General features: G+C 40.5%; 1 protein-coding gene across 1 annotated transcript in view; it reads left to right on the top strand.

The window, feature by feature from the left end:
* The window catches only part of PELI2 (pellino E3 ubiquitin protein ligase family member 2), a 136,734-nt gene that overhangs the window by 95,494 nt on the left and 19,165 nt on the right, over positions 1–22,075 (top strand). The window contains exon 3 of the mRNA XM_008578580.1: positions 21,563–21,664. Coding sequence (XP_008576802.1) covers positions 21,563–21,664 — 102 coding nt within the window. The remainder of the gene's footprint in view (positions 1–21,562; positions 21,665–22,075) is intronic.

Below are 22,075 nucleotides of genomic sequence, written 5' to 3'. Positions count from 1 at the left end.
AGGGTGTTTATGAAGAACTTAAAAATAGCCACACTTAATAAGTAAGACTGAATGCTTTCCTGTTCTTAGGCTAGGAACAAGGAAAGAATGTTTGTTTTCATCACTTCTATTTAACATTGTGCTGAAGGTCCTAGCAGTGTAGTAGAGCAGGAAAAAAAAAAATTGGCGGGTGGGGCAGAAAGGAAGTAAAACTATTTTTATTCACAATATGATTATCCATGTAGATACAGTAGATACAAAAAAAAAAAAGCTACTCACACTAATAAATAAATTGAGTGGGCTCGTAGAATACTAGACCAACATATAACAATCAATTGTTCTTCTATACTAGTAATAAGTAATTGAGAGTGGAAAACTTGAAAACAAAGCATTTAAGATACTGTATGAAATACTTTTGGGTACGTTTAACAAAATATGTGCAACAGTGTATACTGCAAACTGCAAAACATTGCTGAGATAAATTAATGACGACCTACATAAAATAGAGAGATTTACCATGGTCATGGACTGAAAGACTTGATATTATTTAGATATCGATTTTCCAAAAATTGATCCATATATTCAGCATGATTTCAATCAGAATCCCAGATGGCTTTTTTTGATAGCAAAAGAAGTTAAATGTGTATTTACCGTATGACCCAGGAATCCCCTTTTAAGTATTTACCCAGGAGAATTGATCCATATATTCAGCATGATTTCAATCAGAATCCCAGATGGCTTTTTTTGATAGCAAAAAAAGTTAAATGTGTATTTACCGTATGACCCAGGAATCCCCTTTTAAGTATTTACCCAGGAGAAACGAAAACATGTCCACAGATATTATCCATAGATATATTCATGATAGCTAAAAGCTGGAAATAGTGTAAATATCCATAAACTGGTGAATGGATAAGCAAGTTATAGTATATCCTTACAATGGGATAACCACTAATAAAGAAAGAGTAACAAACTACCAAGACATGTAATAACAGATAGATTTCAAAAGATTTTGGTAATTTAAAGACACCAAATACTTAAGAACATATATTATGTTTTCATTTATATGAAATTCTGGAAAAGACATAACTACCATGACAGAAAGCATTATCAGTGGCTGCTGGGAAAGGCATGGGGTGGGGATTGGCTGCAGACTCAGGAGGGAACTGTTTGGGGTGATGGACTGTTCTATATCTTGACTGAGGTGGTGGTTATGAGACTTTTTATTTGCCAAGACTCATCAAATTGTACACTTAAAATTGGCGAATTTTAGTCAATGTAAATTATACTTCAAAAAAGCTGATTTTTAAAAGTGTGGGAAACAGATTTTCATAAAGTAAATCTGACAGTTGATGATAATCGTCCTGTGAGTAAGTAGTACGACGGATACCTTGAGAAACTAACACACTCATGTTGAAGGGAAAAGAGCAGAATTGTTTACTTTGCTTCTGATGGGCCCATTTGTGCAGCAAGAAGTTCTGTTATGGAGACTTCACAATGAATGTAGATGGACAGATCTGCGTTCAGAGTAGAATAACCAGGAGAGTGAAGGGATTTGAAGTCGTGTGTTTGAAGAAAATTGGAAGGAGTGAGAGTTTCACCAAAGGCAGGAAATCCTGGCGGGGAGGCAAGGCAAGGTGTGGTGAGGCCGTCTCTAGGTATTTGAAGGACTCTAGTATGGATAGGGATTGTAGTATGTTTTGTTCCCCAGAATGTTCTGGCTACAGGGAGATAGGTTTCTACCCACCACAAAGCTTTCCAGGTTATTCAGGTTTGGTAATTTTTTGGACTTGATGGTATATAGTCAAGGACAGTAGCCTGTAAAGGAGATTCTAGAAACTTCTGAAGAGTATGCTCAGTTTCAGCTTGTATTAATACTTGTTAACTGTGTCCTGTGATTCCACAAATGACTTAAATTCATTGGCCTCTCGTTTCTCCTGCTTGATCTCTCTGCCCCAGCTGATAGTTTTGTAACTCATTCTTACAAAGTTGTCTTGCATGAGGCTATCTTTTGCTGGTTCTCCTCTCGCTTCTCTTACGGTTCTTCCTTTCTAATGATGGGAAGAAGATTTGATAGGTGACTGAGCTACATTGCCTTCAGACATTTCCAATCCTATGATTTCATAAGTTAAACCTGATTATGAAAGTTTATATAAGTCCTCTCCCCAAACGTGGAAATTCTTTTGTAAAGTAGAGTGAAAAGAGTATGCAGTGCAGTGTAGACTCGCCCATTCACTACAAATCCCTTACCCTCAAGTCACTTTCCTTATTTTACAAAATGAAGATAATGATTGCCATCTCATGGTGGTTGTAGATCACATGGTTAAGTAAAATAATATATATGAAAACCTATACCTTGAAAAAGCACCATATACACAGAAATTATTACTAATTTGGTTATTAAGGTGCAGATGGTTATCTTATTTTATAAACATTTTAGGTTTCTTATTTTTTAGCTAGAATAGTATCTAAGCGGAGAATTTTAGCATGTAGATTGTTAATTTAATTAAATTTAACTCACAGATGTATTGACTGAAGAGTGCTGACTTTCCATGTACTATAAAAGAGATGTCTACTCTGGCTGTTACAGTTTTACTCTGATAAAAGTTGCTTTGGTAGGTGGTTTCTTTAGGGTTTACCATTCAGTACAGGCTTCATCCATGAGATTGCAACACACTTATTTGTCAAATTTATTTACATTTTGTTTCTTTCCAAAAAGTATTAGAGGCAGGGCAGGTTTATTTTAAGCAGCAATTTCCAGGCAGAGTTCAAAGGCAGATATATCCTTTCATTTGTCTTCCTTTAGCTAGATAGCAAGTATAATAACCCAACACTGACCCTGGTCTTTTGTTTGTTTGTTTGTTTGTTTGTTTAGAGCTTGCAGGTAATACAGTTCTAGGAGTTTTGCTCCAAAGGAATAAACATCATGTTATCCACTGTGCAGATAGACCTTCTAATCAATAGTAATAGTCTTATTGATTTAATAACCAAAACAGATCTGAATCCCCAGTATATTGAATATCAAGCCATTTTACCTTTCCTATTGATTTCTTGATAATGTGCAAATGATTATCTATAGATTTTTCATGTCGGACTGTTTTCTCTGAGATGCTCCTAGCCCCCGTTCTTGTCTTTCAGTCCTCAATTTCTCAAGAACTGTAAACTAATTTTAATAATTGCTGAGGTTGAGGAGGGTATGGTATAGATAATTCTTTGCCATAGCTAGGATGTATTCTGACAATGGAAATAACATTTAAAATCTCTGCCACTCCTTTCCTCTTTTACTGATTTCTGAAGTTTTAGTAATATACCTAAGGACTCACGGGTAGTTGATGTTGGGACTGAACCTCACACTGACTGTCTTGCCCCCCAATCTGAGGCACTTCCCACTGGCATAGTATGTCATTGTGCTGATGTGTCACCACATTGATTCTTCTGTTATATCATATCCCTGATTTCTCTGGATCATGTCCTCGCCAAGTATAGCCAGAATGTAAAAGTTTCAATAGAGAATATGCACAGGGAAAAGCATTGTTGTGTATAATACCTTTAATCCATTTTTTGTAGTGACTCATTTCATCTGGGGGTTGTACAAAATGTTCCTGCACTAATGCTAAATGCTTTGATTCCTTCTCTCAAAGATTTCATGATGTAGTGACCCAAGATTTCCTTACTCACCCCAAATCTCTTTTAAATATACAGCCTACAAATACTAATAAAATGCAAGAACTCAGGATATAGAATTTTTATGAGCCCTTACTAAGGAAATTACCAGAAGACAAATTTCTGCCAAAAAAGAAATAAATGGAGAACCTGTGGCAAAGAGGCTGTCATTTAAGCATTGAATTCCACTCTGTTGGACTAAAACAAATGAGAAAATTATTGCCACAGAATAGTGTGTGTTATGATTCTGACAATGCAGAAATAATAGAACTACTAAACGGCGGGCAAGGAAGGAGAGGAAAGGAGAGAGGTAATGTAAGCTTGCTAATATCCTCAGATTTTATAGCTAGGAGACAAAAACTATTACTTAAAACAGGAAGATATGGGCTGGCTGGTTAGCTCAGTTGCTTAGAGCATGGTGTTACAGCACAAGGGTCAAGGGTTCAGATGTCTGTACCGGCCAGCCGCCAAGAAAAAACACCCAGGAAGATATACGTATATTTAATGGTTGAAAAGCAAACAGCAGTGAACGGTGTAAAAATAATTAAAAGTGTGTGTCTATTAGTCTGTTTTTGTTGCTTATAACAAGATACCTGGAACTGGGTGATTTATAAAGAACAGAACTTATCGCTTACAGTATCTGTGGCTGGGAAGTCCGAAGTCCATCTGGTGGTGGTGACAGTGACCCAGGGGTCTCATATTGCAAAATGGTGGAAGCAGAGAGTAGCAGAGAGAGTCCATCTGGTGGTGGTGACAGTGACCCAGGGGTCTCATATTGCAAAATGGTGGAAGCAGAGAGCAGCAGAGAGAGTGACAGACTCTCCTCTTCTTTTAAAACCCTCAGAACCACACCCCTGACCACCATTTTTAATTCATTCACTACTCTACTGCATGGTCCTGTCCAATCACCTCTTCAAGGCTCCACCTTTCAATTACCATAATAGGATTTCCCACCCTCTTAACAGTCACAGTGGGGGCTAAGTTTCTAATACATAAAACTTGGGGAACACAGTTGAAGCTTCAGTGAGTTTTGGGGGGACATAATTCAATCCACTACAGTATGCATGGGAGGATGGTAGGAAAAAATGAAGATATTCTTATTTATCGTTGTTCTTATTTGAAAGTTAGTGGGTACAACCATATTTTTATAGATACGTACATAAAAGGAACCACAAGAATAGAAATAAACCCCTTTTAAGTAGTTATATAAAATACAGAAGATAAGGAAGAGCAGCTCATAATGTGAAAGAGCTTTTAAAAGACTGAAGAAGCTCAGAAATTGAACTTTAAAAAAAAATACCACTTACAATAGCATCACAGAAGAAACTAGTAATAGTGGCTCTCTCTGATAGAAAACTGGAATTGGAAGTATACTATTCACTAGTAACATTTGGTACTTCATGCACATATTACCTTATTAAAAATAGTCTTTGCCTTACAAATCAATCAAAAACCTGGAGGATACCATAAAATTGAGTATAAAATTATCTAGTAGAGGCTATAAGTGCTATAGTAATCAAAATAATTGACCATAATAGTAATTATGTGTTGGGAACTGTACTGTGGGTATAAACATCATCTGAGTTTTTCCAACAACCCTACAAAGTAGTTGAAGTAATTTACAGCTTAGGAAATAGAATCGGAATATAGCCCAAGGACACACAGCTAATAAAGGACCTTTTAAGAAGTTCTGTTTATTGAGGCTTGAAGAGTAACATACAAATACGTCTAAGCTTCTACCAAAAACATTTGTGATTGGCTTAGTATGGTGGCAAGTACTTCCAAGGGAAAACAGCCATTACCTTACTCACAGTTTTGTATATTAGGGTTGTTATTTGCATGATTCTGTCAGGCTAACATCTTGAAACTACCAGCTGCCAAGATATATGTTGTCTTTTGACAATAAATATTTTTATGGTTTTATGACTACAGTGTGGCCTTATTGATCTGATTTTATTCCATGAAGAAAATGAGATTCTTCAGCAGATGGACAAAATTTTAAATCTAGGCCAAGTCTTAAAAAACAAAAAAGGTGAAGTAAAATGCAGGAAAAATTTGAACCCCCTCCCACTAACCCCCCCCTTTTAAAAAACATCTTTTAAATGAGGGCTTTTGTTTCTATTGCTATAAATTATCAAAAAGATTTTATATTTTGTTTTATATGAAGAAGGCGTAAATTTTAATCTTTTTATTTTTTAGTACTCAAAGGATCATTTTGACACCTGATAAACTGGCCTATGTATTAAAATAATTATATGGCAGGTCTTTGAGTATCTTAGTATAAAATCAATTTATGTCAGATTCAATTTATAGCATCTGGAAGGTTGCCTGTTGATGCCAACACATTATGGCTTGTATTTACTATGGACTCACTGTAACACATAATATATTGTTGATGTCTATGTACTTTTTCATCAGTGCCCTTTAGAAACAAGGTATACCTTGTTTTACCCAGTAAAAGCATTATTAGAAGAATGGTGGGTAAATGGAATTACTGACAATGAATTTTACTTTTTCAACTTAGCCATTTGCAAGATGCATTAATTTAATTTGTGATTTACATTTATTAGAGTTCACTTTTTTTTTTTGACCAGTAAGGGGATCATAACCCTCGGCATGGTGTGGTCTGCACCACACTCAACCTGTGAGCGCACCGGCCATCCCTATATAGGATCCGAACCCATGGCCTCGGCGCTACAAGCGCCGCACTCTCCCGAGTGAGCCACGGGGCCAGCCCAGGGTTCACTCTTTTGATGAACTTTGCTTCCTTTGACGAGTAGCTCATGTATATGCCAATACTTAATATTTGAAGAAGTAAATGTAAGATGTTATAGCAGACAGACTCATATCCATCCTTTAAAGCATTGTCTGTTGACTGACTAAATATATCCCTATAAAATTTACCAATTCCTGTTCTCATTGACTATAGTCAGTCAGTTTCACTTTCTCTTTGTCTTAAGATGTGCAGCAACAACAAATCCCATCTTTGTTTTAATTTTCACCCAAACACCTGGCATTTCACAAGAATATCGTGGCGTCATTTCTTCTCGTGCCTCTTCTTGCTCATGTCTAGGAATGTAAAATGTTTGAAAGCAAATGCAGTTCTCTTTTAAAGAATAAATTTGTTGGGGATCACTTTCTCCACCTCTTACCAGGTGAGTGTGGCCCCCCTGCCTTTCTCCAGGTGACCATGGGCAGTGCTTGCTGCAGAATGAGACCCTGGGGTGACTGGCAGTTCCGATGCCTGCTTTGTGTGTGTCAACTTGCCTGAGGTTCCAGAATGTTGCCTTGAATTGTGAGACATGAGGCTTTCAGGACTGTCCCCCTTCCTCATTCTCTTGTGCTTTTTTGGGAGCTACCACACAGAATCAGTGTAGGGAGATGTTCTCAAGGTCTGCATTAACGTGTGAACTTTTTAATCTGAGACCAAAAGGCAGCAGAACTTTGAAAGTCATGATTAAAAATAAGCAGGCTGTCATTTACGGTAGCTACTGCACAATGTGTGATTGGTGATGTGAACCCGTTTATGTATATAGGTATGTGTCCCAGTCACAGCATTCCTAGGTGGGAAACTGCACTTTGCCCCTATTTACCAAAAGACATGAGACAAATAAAACAAAGAGGGGATTGCACATTAGGTTGTCTTAATAGGTTCTAAAACACAATGAAATAATCCATACAAACTTGAATATGAACCTTTCACTTGCTCAGCACTTTGTGATGTAGCTGAAACATCTCTGCTGTTAGAAAGCAGTGATCTTGCTGGGGACACAAGACCTGGATGGATGACAAAACTGAAGCACAGAATATTTAAGCACTTACCCAGAGTCCATGGGCAGCTGATGGGGGCGTGGAACTTCAGCCATACAATATACTGCTGGAACTGAAGGATGATTTAAATAGACAGGAGTTCTTGCCTCAAGGAGTATTTCATCTGATTGGAAGTGGTAGAATTCTTGGGGACAGATCTCCACAGAGCACTTGAACATGGTCTTGCCCAAATCCCCAACCACAGCCCTTGGTGTTTGTATCTTCCAAACCCTATCTGAGTCAGGTCATCTCTTGAGACAGGTACCACCAACCAAATCCAACTTTGTTGTAGTTAAGAGTGACCCCAAACTGGAAACAGGCTCTTCTCAAACATTTGTACCCTCTCTGGCATCTGTACTTGCTGGTTGATTGACCAGGTGTGCCCCAACCCCTGTCCAGCACTGTGCATACAAGAAGTTCTCTGCCAAATTTTATCCAATAGCTCAGTAAGCTGATCCAGGATTGGCACAGGTGGGACCCAGTGCCAAATTCAAAGCAGGACCCCAAACTGGAAACAGGCTCTTCTCAAACATTTGTACCCTCTCTGGCATCTGTACTTGTTGGTTGATTGACCAGGTGTGCCCCAACCCCTGTCCAGCACTGTGCATACAAGAAGTTCTCTGCCAAACTTTATCCAATAGCTCAGTAAGCTGATCCAGGATTGGCACAGGTGGGACCCAGTGCCAAATTCAAAGCAGTTGCCTCTAACAAATAGGCTTATCATTTTGATTTACTAGGAAATAGTGTTGATTTTGATGAAATCCAAGTTAGCATTTTGTGATTTTCTTATAGCCATGGTCAGTCAGGCACTTGTTTGAAAAATGGTTCCTTGACAATATTCTATTTTAAAAAGTGTGTTCAAGCAGCATAAATTGTTCATTCCTCTAGCCTCCTCCTCTCTTTAGAAATAGTACTCATACATATTTTATACATAAATTGACAAGAGTGACAGAGTCCTCATCTTCCCTGTAGCAGTTTGAGCCAGACTGATTGAGGATTTATTGCCTAATTATACTTGTCAGCCTGACATAAAAGTCATTAGTTCTAGAAAAACATGTTTGTCATACTGGGATTATCTCTAATTAATACAGTCAATATCTAGCATATATTTAAAGCCAAACAGAATAGTAATCTCCAAAGCATATGTCATGGATTACAAGGAACTGATGTTAAATGCCTTTGTGTCAGGAAGCAGTGGTCTAAGTACAGGTTTGTATTTGAGGAGAGTAAATGCCATGTTATATACATCATGCCTTCTGCTTTGAAGATGGTGAAATCAGTGCTGTTGACATTGACTCCCTTTGTTGATGAATTCTGAAGGTAATAACTGATGAAACAGTGAAGTTATATAGTTTGGTTACAGTTGGTGAGCATCTGAACTCAGATGCAAACCTGGTCCAGTGTGTTGTTTGCTCACCGTGAATCGACTAGCCATGTTTCTTTCTGCACTGTTCACGTGTGGTCTTATGCTCCCTTCGTAAAGTACACGTAAAGTTGGAGCTCAGCAGCATAAGCCAGGTAGGCATATTGAGAGAGCCAGTTTGGCATGAATGTTTTCTTCTGCCTGATGTTTAGGCATGTGCTGCATTATCAATGGATATTGCAGCGAGGTGGTGCAATTTCAGATGTAATGCCAGTGATCTCACGGGGCAGCTAGTATAAGCCCCTATATACTTGATACCCTCTAGTGCCCACCCCACACTGTCCCCACGTCACCACGTACACGGTGCTTGGGGTGGGAAGATCATTCAGTTATTCCCAGGCTGCTGCACAGTCCCGGCAAACCCGTTCATTTGCTCCTATGCATGTTTCTGCCATAAACACCAGTTATCAGAAGGTGCAGAAGTTGTTTTTGAACAGAAAGGTTCAATTCATTGGTTTCACTCAGACCTGCCCCCAAACAGTTTATTATGTTTTCCCATATCAATTAGAATGTTTCTACAGCAACACACCCTGCCATAGAATGCTTGTATTTAGTATCCAGAACTGCTGTGAGAGGTCAGTGTATTTTTCCAATCTTTTTAGGTCCTTTCTGCAGCAATCATTTTGTATAGTTATTTATTTAGATTATTTGATGGATTGTAATATTAAATTACAAATTAGAGTTAACAGTTAAAGTGGCTGAAAATGAACTTGCCTAAAACATGCAAATAATCATCAGGGGAGCCAATACTTAATCTATCATGCCTTATTAAGGAGGGCTGAGTCATGGCCATCATTTAAAAGGTGATCGAGAACATAAGCTTAGATTATGTTTCTTGGTGGAAACCAGAAGACAGAGGGCTCACTGGCTTCCCAAGAAGTGTGTTCAGGACACTTGCTAGGACTGCCCCATTGGACAGACTGTTAGAGAACCTTTCTCTTCTTCCCAGGGAGCAGATCACGGGAGGAAAGGCATGCCCCATGGACTTTTTCTTCCAAGATGTTTTGTTGGGACCTGAAGGATGGGTGTGGTGGCCAGCATCAGAGAAGATCACCACGTTCAGAGTGATGCAGAGCTCTTCACAGCAGCTCTGGGAAAATTTGAGATTTATCTGGAAACTTCCTGTAGCCTGTAAGCCATACCAGGTCTCTGGCCCTCTCTTGGAGGAGTCATAAACAACCCTGATTATGTCTACATGCAGAGAAGACAATGCAGGGTGTGCTGCTTCCAAAACACATTCATCTGATGTAGTCAGACCACTCACTGTGTGGCTCGGAAACAGTGACTGCGGTTCTGTAATAGTCGGCATCCAGGGTGTCTAGACAAGAGGGATTATTAAACTTTTGAGTCATTTAGTTCATATAGTAATAGAAAAATTAGGTGTACTTCGGAAGAAAAAGAATTTCACTTCATTTGATTTGGAATTCAGATTCTCGCGTGCACTCACATGCATGCACACACACGCACGCACGCACAGATACTGCATTTCTTGAAATGAGGTAGACCCTAGCTCAGTAAGGCATACCCTTTGGTATACATAATACATGTAGTTTGCCAAAGTGGCTTCATAGTATCTAACATGAGCAGTTATTTTCTTCACCTGCCTTCCTAGTATCCCTCCCATTCCTGCTTTAAATGTGTAAGAACTAAAAAATATCCTTGTGACACATTTGGTGGCTTTTGCCATCTCTGACAATACTTTGAATGCTTTACAGATTCCTTTTATATATTAATCTATAAATAGTAAATTTTATCTTAATATTTAAAATTTCTTCACTTCTCAGTCTTCCAAGAACTGGAGATTATAACAATAAACATACATACTTGCTCTAATCACAGAGAACCTCTTAATATACGTTCAGGAGCATACGAAGCTTCCAGCTTCCATTAGAAATGTAGCCCCTGCTCTGTGTGAAGGGGCTGTGCTGTATGCCAAAGCAGATACACCTATCCCATGCCTTTGGGTATAGGTAACATGCCTGCACAAATAACCGTAATGTCGTATGTGATGAGTCACATCAGATAGAAAAAAAGCTCTGGCACCAAAAGGCCTTGCAAATTGATTGTTCCAACTGTCTCTTCCTGTGTAGCAAACTACCCCCAAATTTAGTGACTTAACAAAAACCATTTTGTGTATTATTTGTGGATCAGGAATATGGAAAGGGCACAGCTGGGTGAATGTTGGGGCAGCTGGAACTGAGGGACCCATTCCCAAGGTGGCCCCTTTATTCGCATGCCTGTGTCTTGGTGCTCCTAGGCCTCCCTCTGCCCACATGGCATGTCACTCTCCAGGGCCTCTCCACGTGGTGTGGCTTCCTGTGGGTGGTGGCATCTGAGTCTTCTCACCTGCAGCCGAGAACCCCAAGAGTGGCAAGTGGAAGCTGCAGAGCTTCTCCTGATAGATGTGAAGTCCCACATGTCACTTCTACTGCCTGCTATCGGCCAAGCAAGGCACTAAGGCTAGCCCAGGCCCAAGGGGAGACGAATTAGTCTGCACCTAGTAATTTCCAGAGCAGAAAGTTATGGGTTGTCTGTAAAGGAGCAGATATAAAATTCCTTTGGGGAATAAATCAGTTTTGTAAGTACTGGGAATAAATCAGTTTTGTAAGTACAACAACTATTTGTATTTGAGGAGAAAGAGTGATGAAATGTTACACATTCTTTGTTCTGCTTTGTATTTGATTTTTCTGTCAATATAGTGAAATCGGTGAGCCTGGCTTTGACTCCATATTAGATTAATTATGATGGTGATGCAAATCCTGCAGACAACAGTGGCAAAAGAGGGCTTATAAGTGACAAAAAGCTTCTAAGTATGAATGACTGGGAACATGGTTGTGCTGCTGACTGAAATAGGAAACCCAGAAGGAGAAAAATGTTTGGGTCAAACAGTATATGGATGCTTTAGACTGCAGGTAACAAACTACCTAACCTAAAGCAGCCTCAGACCCTCATTTTTCTCCCAGAAGTGTGAGGACAAGTAGTTCCAGGTTGTGTTCAGCATCTCAAAGATGTCAGCATTCTCAGTCCACCCCTCAGAGTCATTTGTCTTCTCTCCCGTTTGCAGGATGGCCACCTCGGCTCCAGGCATCACATTACTTTTTAATGACAGAGAAGGGAAGGAGTCTACACCAGATTTCTCCTAAGTCCCGTTGGCCGGGTGGGGTAACATTTTCATGTGCTAGCCTGAGAGGAGCCCAGGAGTGCTAGTGTTGTTATTGTCAGGCTTTTTTACAGGAAGCCAGCCTGGCTGCAGGGACGGGGACATTAGGTACGCAGCCAAGGGTGTCTGCCCCGATGATGAGGGCGCTCTCCCCACACTGTTGATAAAGGCTCACTTAGCAGCCTCTTAGAGCTGGTATTAAATGGGCTAACTCATAACTATAGTAAATTAGTATTTTATAGAAACCAACTAGTTTCTCTGTGGGCTTTCTCCCTTTTACTTTGTGGTTGAGAACTACCCACTGCTTCTTAACAAATAAAATGTTTAATATTTCCCTTAGACTTTAACATTTGAATGAAAGCTCTTTGGCAGCCATGAAAACATGTATCTCCATTCTGCATCTTGCAGGATTACCTTTCTGGTATCATTACTGTCAAGCCTAGGGCTAGGTCTGGAGCTCACAGACCCCTCAAGCCTGTTTACAGACTGGGTCACAAAACCCTTCACACGCCAGGCTGGGTCCGCAGACCCCTCACACGCAGGTCTATGAGCTAGGTAACTGGCAAAAAGGTCCTTGGAGCCGTAGGTTTTGAGAGCATGGCCGTGTGCAGTGGACACCTGATGCAGTCAATGCCAGCCAAGTCGCCATGCATGAGCACTAGCTCCACGTACACACAACTTATTTACAAAGAATGCACTGCACCACCCCCAACTGGACCTAAGGTAAGGGGGGCTGACTTAATTATTCTATTTTTCCCAACAGTCCACCTCTTTAGGGTCCCTTGCCATACGATCTATGTGTTCAGAATCTTCCGCAATGTTCCCTTGGCAAGGATAAATGACCCTTACATTTACATAACCTGTTGTCCGTTCAGTATGCCTTAAGGCTTATAGTTCTGTCCTTTTAACTATTAGCCACATATGTCCAGTTAGTAGTCACCACTGGTGTGATCCTCCATGTGAATCCTGCAGTCATACTGCTGGGAAGTTCAATGCACATTCAGTAGGTGGCCATGCCAAAGTATGTATGTACCCAGTTGACTCTGGTGCAGTGCCTGCAGCCAGAACACTTAGCCAAGGCATTGACTTCATCATTTCCTGGACTGGCTAAGGGGAAGTGTCCTGTGACGTGGAAAAGAGTTCATTCTTTCTCATTCCCCAGTGCCCATAACTCTTGCCACATCGCTTGTCCCCACCGGGGTTGGTGGCCTGCCATCCACCATTGATACTTCCAAGTAGAAATCCAAAGGGCTAAACCTTTGTACACAGCCCAGCTGTCAGTACAGATGGTTAATGACCCAGACTCATTTTTTATCACCATCCATACTGCTCTCAATTCAGCCCATCGACTGCTTTGCTCTGTACCATTTTCATACCACGTGGTATCCATTAAGGAATGGACAGCAACAGCTGCCCATCATGCTGAGGGTCCCATGCTAGGGCCATCTGTACACCAGGCTTGCTCTATGATAGGTCCCTGTCCCTCATGGAAAGGTGTAGCCTCCACCTCTATGGGTAAGGGTTGTGTCAAAGTTTTCTCCACAACCTCTACTGGGCCTAGCATAGTTTGCAACTCTTTGGACAGAGGACTCATTGACACAGTGCTCCTTTGTTCTATATATGTTCCCCATTTAGACAGAGTGGGAGTCTGAACTACACCCGTTCAGTGTTGGTTGCCCACGTGCACAGCCAACTTATTATGAGGTATGTCATCCTTACTAGAACTTTGGCAGTTCCTATGATAGCTTCAATGGCTATCAAGGCAGAATACACAGCTGCTAACTGCTTTTGTATTAGGGTATAACACACTTCAGCACTCTTCCAGAGCTGAGACTAGAATCCTACAGGTGTGCAGAATTGGTCTTGTCTCTGCCACAAACCCCATCCTAACCCCTCCTGGGTTATATGTACGTCTAGCTCAAAAGGCTTAGTGGGGTTGGCCACTTGTAAAGCTTGTATATGCTGTATTGCCCTTTTTGTAGCCCGATAAGCCTGTTCTACTTTCTCAGTTGAATCCCAGAGGTCTCCTTTTTCTGTCAGTGCCTATAGTGGGCATGCCATTTGGGCTATATGGGGTACAAAAGCTATCCAATACCCCCAAAGTCCCAAATATGTCTGTAGCTGAGCTACAGTTGTGGGTCGAGGGTATGCCTGTGTCTTACCTATAATAGCTTCTGGGATGACCCTTGTCTTACCCGGCCAGACCACTCCTAGGAATTTGACTGACAGCCCAGGTCCTTCCACTTTGGCTGTGTTCATGGACCAACCACATTGTTCCAAATGACCGAACAGAGCTGGAGCTGCCTGAGTTAAATCAGCAATAGAATCAGATGTTAGTAACACATCATCAATGTAGTGAAACATTGTAACCATGCTGGGCCTAGTCCACATGCTAGGTCCTCAGCCACCAAAACATGACAGATGGTTGGGCTATGCAGATAACCTTGGGGCAATACTTGAAAGGTCAACTGTCTTCCTTCCCAGGTGAAGGCAAACTGATCTTGGCTATCAGAGCCGAGATTGGAATAGAGAAAAAAGCATTTGCAAGGTCCATTACATAATAAGTCCCCAGCTGAGTTGTCAGCTGATCCATCAAGTTGTGAACTGAAGGCACAGCTGCATGCAAAGGAGGCACTACTTTGTTCAGTTCTCGATAATCTACAGTCATTCTCCAGATACCATCAGCCTTTTTCACTGGCCATACCAGAGCATTAAATGGACTCTGAGCTGGACGAATAATGCCAGCTTTCTCTAATTCCAATATAGTGGCACTTATCTCTGCATGTCTTCCTGGTAGGCAGTATTGCTTTACATTAACTACACATCTTGGCTTGGGTAACCCATGGGTCATGTTTAGCATATCCTTGTAACACGGGCTTTACTGTCTGTATTCGCAGTCAAAACTCTCCAACTTTTGTTTGCAAGTGCAAACCATAAAGTACATCCATACCCAAGATGTATTCAGCTACAGGAGATATATATACAGTATATACATGAGGAGATAATCTTCCTATATCCAATGGCAGTGACACAGCTTTGACCTCAGGAGTATGTCCTCCATAGCCATCTATATGAACAGTGGCCCCTGGAAAATTATCTGGATTGCCATATATCAGGCTACATTCTGCACCTATATCCACCAATGCCAAAACACGCTTCACATTTGTCCTTGCCCCCAAAAGATAAGTACCTTGGCCTGCTCCCTAATCAGAATGGAACAGTTCATCTGCCTCCTCAGGAGCAGCCAAAAAGTCTTTTAAATCCACTGAATGTACCTTGCTACCTGTTTCCGGATGTTTGGTGAAAGGCTGTTCAGGGTACAATTGCTGCCACAAGGCAAACAGGACTGCATTTGGCTGCCAGTCAATTTTCTTTTTATCAACCCCTGCTGCAAGTCAAGCCACATCTGCTTACAGCTAGTCTTGCTTGGTCTCTTTTGGATAAAATCCTGAGTATTTCTTGGGGGTCTAGTCTTAGCCACCTTTTGGACCCCTTTTGCTTGTCTGCTGTCCTTTACATCACCCAAGCTGGTTATTATGGTCACTACCTCATGTATAGGACAACCAATGTGTGGGGCCAGTATGGCCATCAGTGACCCAAAGGACATTGACGGGGCATTTTGCAGCACTATGTTTCTCATGCTGCCTATAAAATTTTCATCGTCTAGGCCATGAGTGTTCACATTAAACATGGACTGCCACATCCCCAGCTTTCAAATGATTTGTATCAACTCAGCATACGTTTGCCATTTACTAACAATCTTGAACAGTTCTCCAGCATTTGCCCACACCATTCAGGCAGCTGCATTCACCCAGTCCATCAAGGAGTGATTACCTTGCCGTTGTGCATATCTGCGGCTATTCTGCAGCCACTGCCTCCAGGATGGGTGTATGGTAATCGAGGCCAATTTCTCCATCCCCTCACCAGAACATACCACACTACCCAACCCTAGGTCCCATAACCGCAACAGCCAAGCAGTCAGGGTCTCCCCATGTTTCTGCCTGAACTGTTCCCAAGTCAACCAGTTCAATCTGGTATACGGGACATAGGTGGTGAACTGGGTCACCCGTGGATCGCCCACCAGTTGTCTCTTTGGTCCCATAGGCTGCTCGTGCCTCAATTTCACGTGCACAACAGGTTGTGCCTGGAGATGCACAGTTTCCCCCAACTCACCACTGGCATGGTCGTCTTCCCTGGTGAGAGAGGCAGGAGTGGCCAGTTGCTACATATCATCCTCCAGGACATTTATCCACGCTTCCAACAACTCTGCTTTCTGCCACAAATCTTGATCAGTTTGCAGCATAGTAATCAGCAGCCAGGTCCCGGTCAGCAGAAAAGTGGCCACCAGGCACCACATGCTCAAGGACAGCCACATTTCCTCCCCCTCCCAAGGGGCTTTCTGTTGTAGTACCTGGTCTATGCTGCCTTGCAATACAGTGTGCAGCAACCAGATCCTGGTCAACAGGAAAGTGGCCATAGGGCAGAGCATATTCACAAGTAGCCACATTTCCTCCTCCTTCCAAGAGCTTTCGGCTCCTGTATCTTTTCAGAATCCTGTCACAGACTATGCCAATTGTCATGATCTTTTATCTGCCTGTAATCCTGCCGACTGGGCCAATTGTCGAGCTAGGGCTGGGTCTGGAACTCACAGACCCCTCAAGCCCATTCACAGACTGGGTCACAAAACCCTTCACACACCAGGCTGGGTCCCCAGACCCCTCACACACCAGGCTCTGGGTCACCAGACCCCTCACACGCTGGTCTATGAGCTAGGTAACTGGCGAAAAGGTCCTTGGAGCCATAGGTTTCAAGAGCATGGCCATGCATGGTGGACACCCGAGGCAGTCAATACCAGCCAAGTGACGGCACCGCACATGAGCACTAACTCCACCCACACACAATTTATTTACAAAGAATGCGCTGCACCACCCCCAACTGGACCTGAGGTGATGGGGCCTGACTTAATTATTTTATTTTCCCAACAATTACATATTATAAATCTCTATCAGTGCCTTTTTGTATGTACATATGGACTTAAAAGAGGAAGAAAATTCTTATAGACATATGAGCCGTGTTTGTTTTAATGTCTGGAGACTCAGAGATTTCTTGACATTTAGTTTTTAGTTGGAAGTTAACCAGGACAACCAGTTCTGAGTGTTCCCATCCCTGAATGGCAAAGGCTGGCTGAGCTGAGCCTCTGACACAAGTAGTGTAGAGATAAGAAAACACAGATCCTCAGCTGAGAAGAAAATGTCTTGGCTCAGAAAGGGCCTGGTCTCGGCATCTAGGATTGCAAAGTAATACTTAATTTTTTAAGCTGGATAAAGTTGGAATTCTTTGTTCTGTGTATCTGTAGTTGCCTAATTGTACATTTTTAACCCAGTAAAATTCACAACTGTAATAAACTGGCTTTTATAGACTCAAAACATTTGATCTGAGAGTGCCCCTATTGGTAACTTTGCTAGTGAGTAGGGCAGGTGAGGGGAAGACCCGAGGAAAGAAGCTCTGAATCTCATCTTGTATCTGTAGCAGTTCATTCATTCATTCATTCATTCATTAGACATTCATTGAATGCCACCTTATTAAGTCTTTCTCTGTAGCTTATAACAGAAATATCCAAAACTGGGTTATTTGTAAAGAAACAATATTTATTGCTTACCATTTTGAAGGCTAAGAAGTCCAAAGTCCAGGAAACACATCTGGTGAGAGCCTTGTTCTTGGTTGTAATTCTACTGCAAAACAGGGTGTCACGTGGCAAATATGGCTTGAGCAAGAGAGAGAGAGCTTGTCATGCACTCTTCTTTTAAAGCTGTCAGAACCATACCCATGACCACCATTAAACCATCAATGGATTAATCCATTCAGTAAGGCATGTTCCTCAAAATCTAATCACCTCTTCAAGGCTCCACCTTTCACTTACCATTGTAGGATTTCCTACATTCTTAACCCTGTCACAGTAGGGGTTAAGTTTCTAATGCATGGAATTTGGGGGCACACAATTCAGTCCATAGCACTGGCCATGTGCTCCATACTGGAGATGAAAGAATAAATAAGACCTGTGCGGTGCTCACAGTGTTGTGAGAGCAGAGACAGTGACCTGCCTTCTCATCACAGCTACACAATACAAAAGTAGGAAATCAGTACTGTCAACCCAACAAGCTGCTTGGGCCAGTTTTATTTACAGGGTTAGATGGCTTTGTTTCAAAATTTGAAGCAGTGTTAGTAAAATCATAACATTATTTTACAGCAATTGTGTTAAAACTAAATTATTATGCCAAGAGAAGGCCCTATCTACTCTCCTTTCTGATATTTCAGAAATAGATTTCAAAACAACTTGGTGCTTTGGGGAAATTTTTATTTCCAAAATACCTACAATGATTGACTCAGACAGTGAATCTTTAATTTTCTAGAGGCTGTATTTTTGAAAATCATATCTTAAATGTTAAAAACACTGTTGAAAAATTGATACTTCTATCAACAAAAAAGAGCTCATGCCTTATGTACTTGGAGATGTCTCTGTAAGACATGACCCTAGATTGGAAGTGAAAATTGATCTCAATCTTAAACTCTCCTCTTAACTTCTCCCAGCAACCTAAATCTGACCCCACTCTAGACTGTAATATATGCAAACAAGATCCTGTAACTGAGGGAAGTCTGCACCTCTCCATTACTTCTCAGGTGGCCTTAGTTGCCCTGGTTTCGACTGCCACCTTTTTTTGCTCCACATCCTAGTTCTGGCTTAAGTCTCAGTCTTCTTGGGCCAGCTCATCGCCATGCGTCTGCTCCCTGCGGGTGCGGCCTATTTGGACACCAGCACTCAGGGATCTCGTATGGGCAGGACTCCTCTCCTGGCTTGGTATTACCAGAGGGAAATCCCTGCTGGCACTGGAGGTAACTTTGAGGTGGATGTCATGCTAATTATGAAGTTCCTCAGCCACCTCTACTACAGGGCATGCATTCCCTGCTGCATCAGAGCCACTCTCCACCTTCTGGAGACTTGTTTCTCCTTGCACAGTCTCTTTTCCCACATCCTCATCTTCCCCAAATCCAGAGGCCTCCAAATCATAGTCCTCAGCTAGAACTTTCCTAATCAAAAAGGCACAGAAAAAGTGTTTTCCTCACCCAAGAGCATTCACCTTTCCTAGCCCTGGCCATTCACCTTTAGCGACATAAATAACTGGCAGAAGTTGGAAATTACAGATTTTCTTTAAATGGGTTTAACATTCAACGTGTCCTGTATCAGGCATTCAAGGCCTCAATATACCAATGCTTCCTTTTCTGTTTGGGGCCTAGGCAAGGCTCCCCTTTGCTGTGGGCAGTTTCCACTCATGGTGATGCTTTCCATATAAATAGACTTTTTCAGGTGTTACATAGGCTTATATAGTTTGGGTCATAAGAATTTTTTTAGAATAAAACCACTGCGGAAGAATCAGGTCCAGTAACGACTTAGAACCTATGAAATGGTGGTTTCTATGCTTCCCAAAGTGGCATGGACGTGTCTCCAGGGCACTTTGCCCAGGATTGTACTAGGCCATGGGGTGGCGCATAGCGAATCTTCCTGGGGCATTGATTTCCCAGCAAATTTGGGAGAAATGTTTAAATGTTAAAACTAGCAAGCACGTTACAGAATAGAAAACAAAATTTATAATTTAAGGTAAGATGTTTTAAGCATGGGAAACTTCACTTAAGGGCAGCTGTCCCATATATCGCCAAGGTTCAGGTAACTTTCTTCCTGTTAAGGCAACTTTGCTGAAGTTTGAGAAACACTGTACTTAAGAAGGCACCATCATACAAAAAATGTGTAACTTTTAAAAGGTTTTATGTTACAGGGGCATGTTAACTCCTTTTTTTAAAAAAGTTTTTTTGGGGGGTGGGGGGCTGGCCAGTATGGGGAACCAAACCCTTGACATTGGTGTTAGGAGGCTGCTCTCTAACCAGCTGAGCTAACTGGCCAGCCTTAACTCCTTGTTTTGCAGGTAACTGGCAAACTATAGAAATTCTTTTTTTATGTAACATGTGTATACCAAGAAAGTTCTGTTTGAGTTGATATTTTTATAAATGAAAGCAATTTAAATACAAGGGACATTTTTTAAGTGATATACATACACATTGTGAAATGATACCACAGTCTACTTCACACTTGCATCACAGCCCCTTATTTTAAACTGAAAATAGTTCTTTTTAAATTTGGCTTTCAAAAAATGTCACAACCAATACCATTGAGTTTATCTGACTCAGACCAATGAAAATTTAAGATTATGATTGTTAGTAGAGTCAAATAGTTCAAGAAGTATTTTTGAGATTTCCAGTCATATTAAAGATCTGTATTATTTCTAATACTTATATTATCTTAATAAAACAAGTAAAATAAAATATCAGTTCAATCATGAAGTTCCTCAAGGCATATTATTAAGTAACCATGAAATTAACCAAGCTAACTTCAAAGTTGATTTGGAATGTTGTACTATTTATTGTTCTATGCAATTACATTAGTCAAATATAAATGTTTGGTACATTTTCATTAACATGCTATATGTGTCCAGCTACTTCCAAGCTTTCTTGGTCTTCATATAGTGTCATCATTCAATAAATGTCTAATAGAAAGCCTTATTAAAGTTTTATTCATTAAACTTAATGTAAAAGAATGGAAATGAAGGTAAATTAGGTTAAAATAGAATGGATAAAATGTAATTGAAATAATGTGGAGTCAAATTTAAATCAATTTCTTTATTAATTTAGAAATATTAAAAGTATATGAGTACAACGTAAGATGTGTTCAAATATATCATTATGGAAAAAATAAGAGCAGTATCTTATCTTGTTATTTCTAGATTATTTTAAAAAAAAAACTTGCTTTTCTAGTCTAAAAATAGAAAAGGGGTAAAACTAAGTTAACTACCTTATTTATTAATTTAGAAAAGATCTGGGTTAAGCAACTGCTTATACAAGATTTAAATAAGATGTAGAGCAGTGCACCAATATGGTTATCATTGGCTAGAACAGTACATTATTATATAGAAATCCTGATAGACCATAGTTTTTTTCAATGATTTTTTTTACTATGCTTATAATATCTCTCACCTAGGATAGATAATATAACAAAATGTTGTTGACTTATCTGTTGTGTGAAATAATTTTAAAATTGTGAATAAATCGCCATATTAGCCTAAAATTCTGTCACTGAGTTTAGTAATATGGAGAAAGTTTATGTTTTTCTGGGAATATTATTAAGTCAAGTATTGTAAACTAGTAAATTAACTTTTATTTGATTTAAATAAAATATTATTCATAATACAGAATATTAGATGAAATCAGAATTGTGACTGTTGGCTCCTCTGTGGTTCAGGGGACAGAGCATAGGGACAGGCCATGACTGTTAGGAAAATGCTGGCTTGTGCTAGGTGTTGCTGGTAGAATGATGACTCTTAACTATAGACAGAATTGTAGTTATGATTGAGTTGTCGTTGTTAATTGAAGTTGTTAAAATGAAATTTTAATGAGTTTTTATATTTATAAAATTTTATTATTAGGCTATCAGCTGCAAAGGTCAACACAGTATATCCTACACTTTGTCAAGAAATCAGACTGTGGTGGTCGAGTACACGCATGATAAAGATACGGATATGTTTCAGGTAACATCTTTCTTTTTTACTGGAAACCTTAGCATTTTTTCCCTTCAGTTCTGTATTTTGATATGTAATCAGAACTTCAAGCACAGAGGTGTTTGGTAATGTCCTGGGGGAATGAAGTGAAAATAATAAAAAGATCATTTCTGTTTGGTTTTTCAAAGGTTAAGAAAAAAGTTAATTCTAAAATTGTAAAAGGAAATTATACAGGCTACATTTGCAGATCTAAATTCAATAAAAATAGACATTAATAGCAATAAAATATTTTAAAGCCACCTACTTTTAAAAGCCAGCATATTCTGGGCCGGCCTGGTGGCACACTGCTACAGTGCGCCGCTTGGGAGTGCGGCGGTGCTCCCACCGAGGGTTCGGATCCCACATACAGACCGGTTCCTGCTCATTGGCTGAGTGAGGTGT

Source organism: Galeopterus variegatus, unplaced genomic scaffold (assembly GCF_000696425.1).
Source record: "Galeopterus variegatus unplaced genomic scaffold, G_variegatus-3.0.2 Scaffold1722, whole genome shotgun sequence".
Classification (NCBI taxonomy): Eukaryota; Metazoa; Chordata; class Mammalia; order Dermoptera; family Cynocephalidae; genus Galeopterus; species Galeopterus variegatus.
Note: the sequence above shows the minus strand (reverse complement) of the source record. Positions and strands in the feature narration are given on the sequence as shown.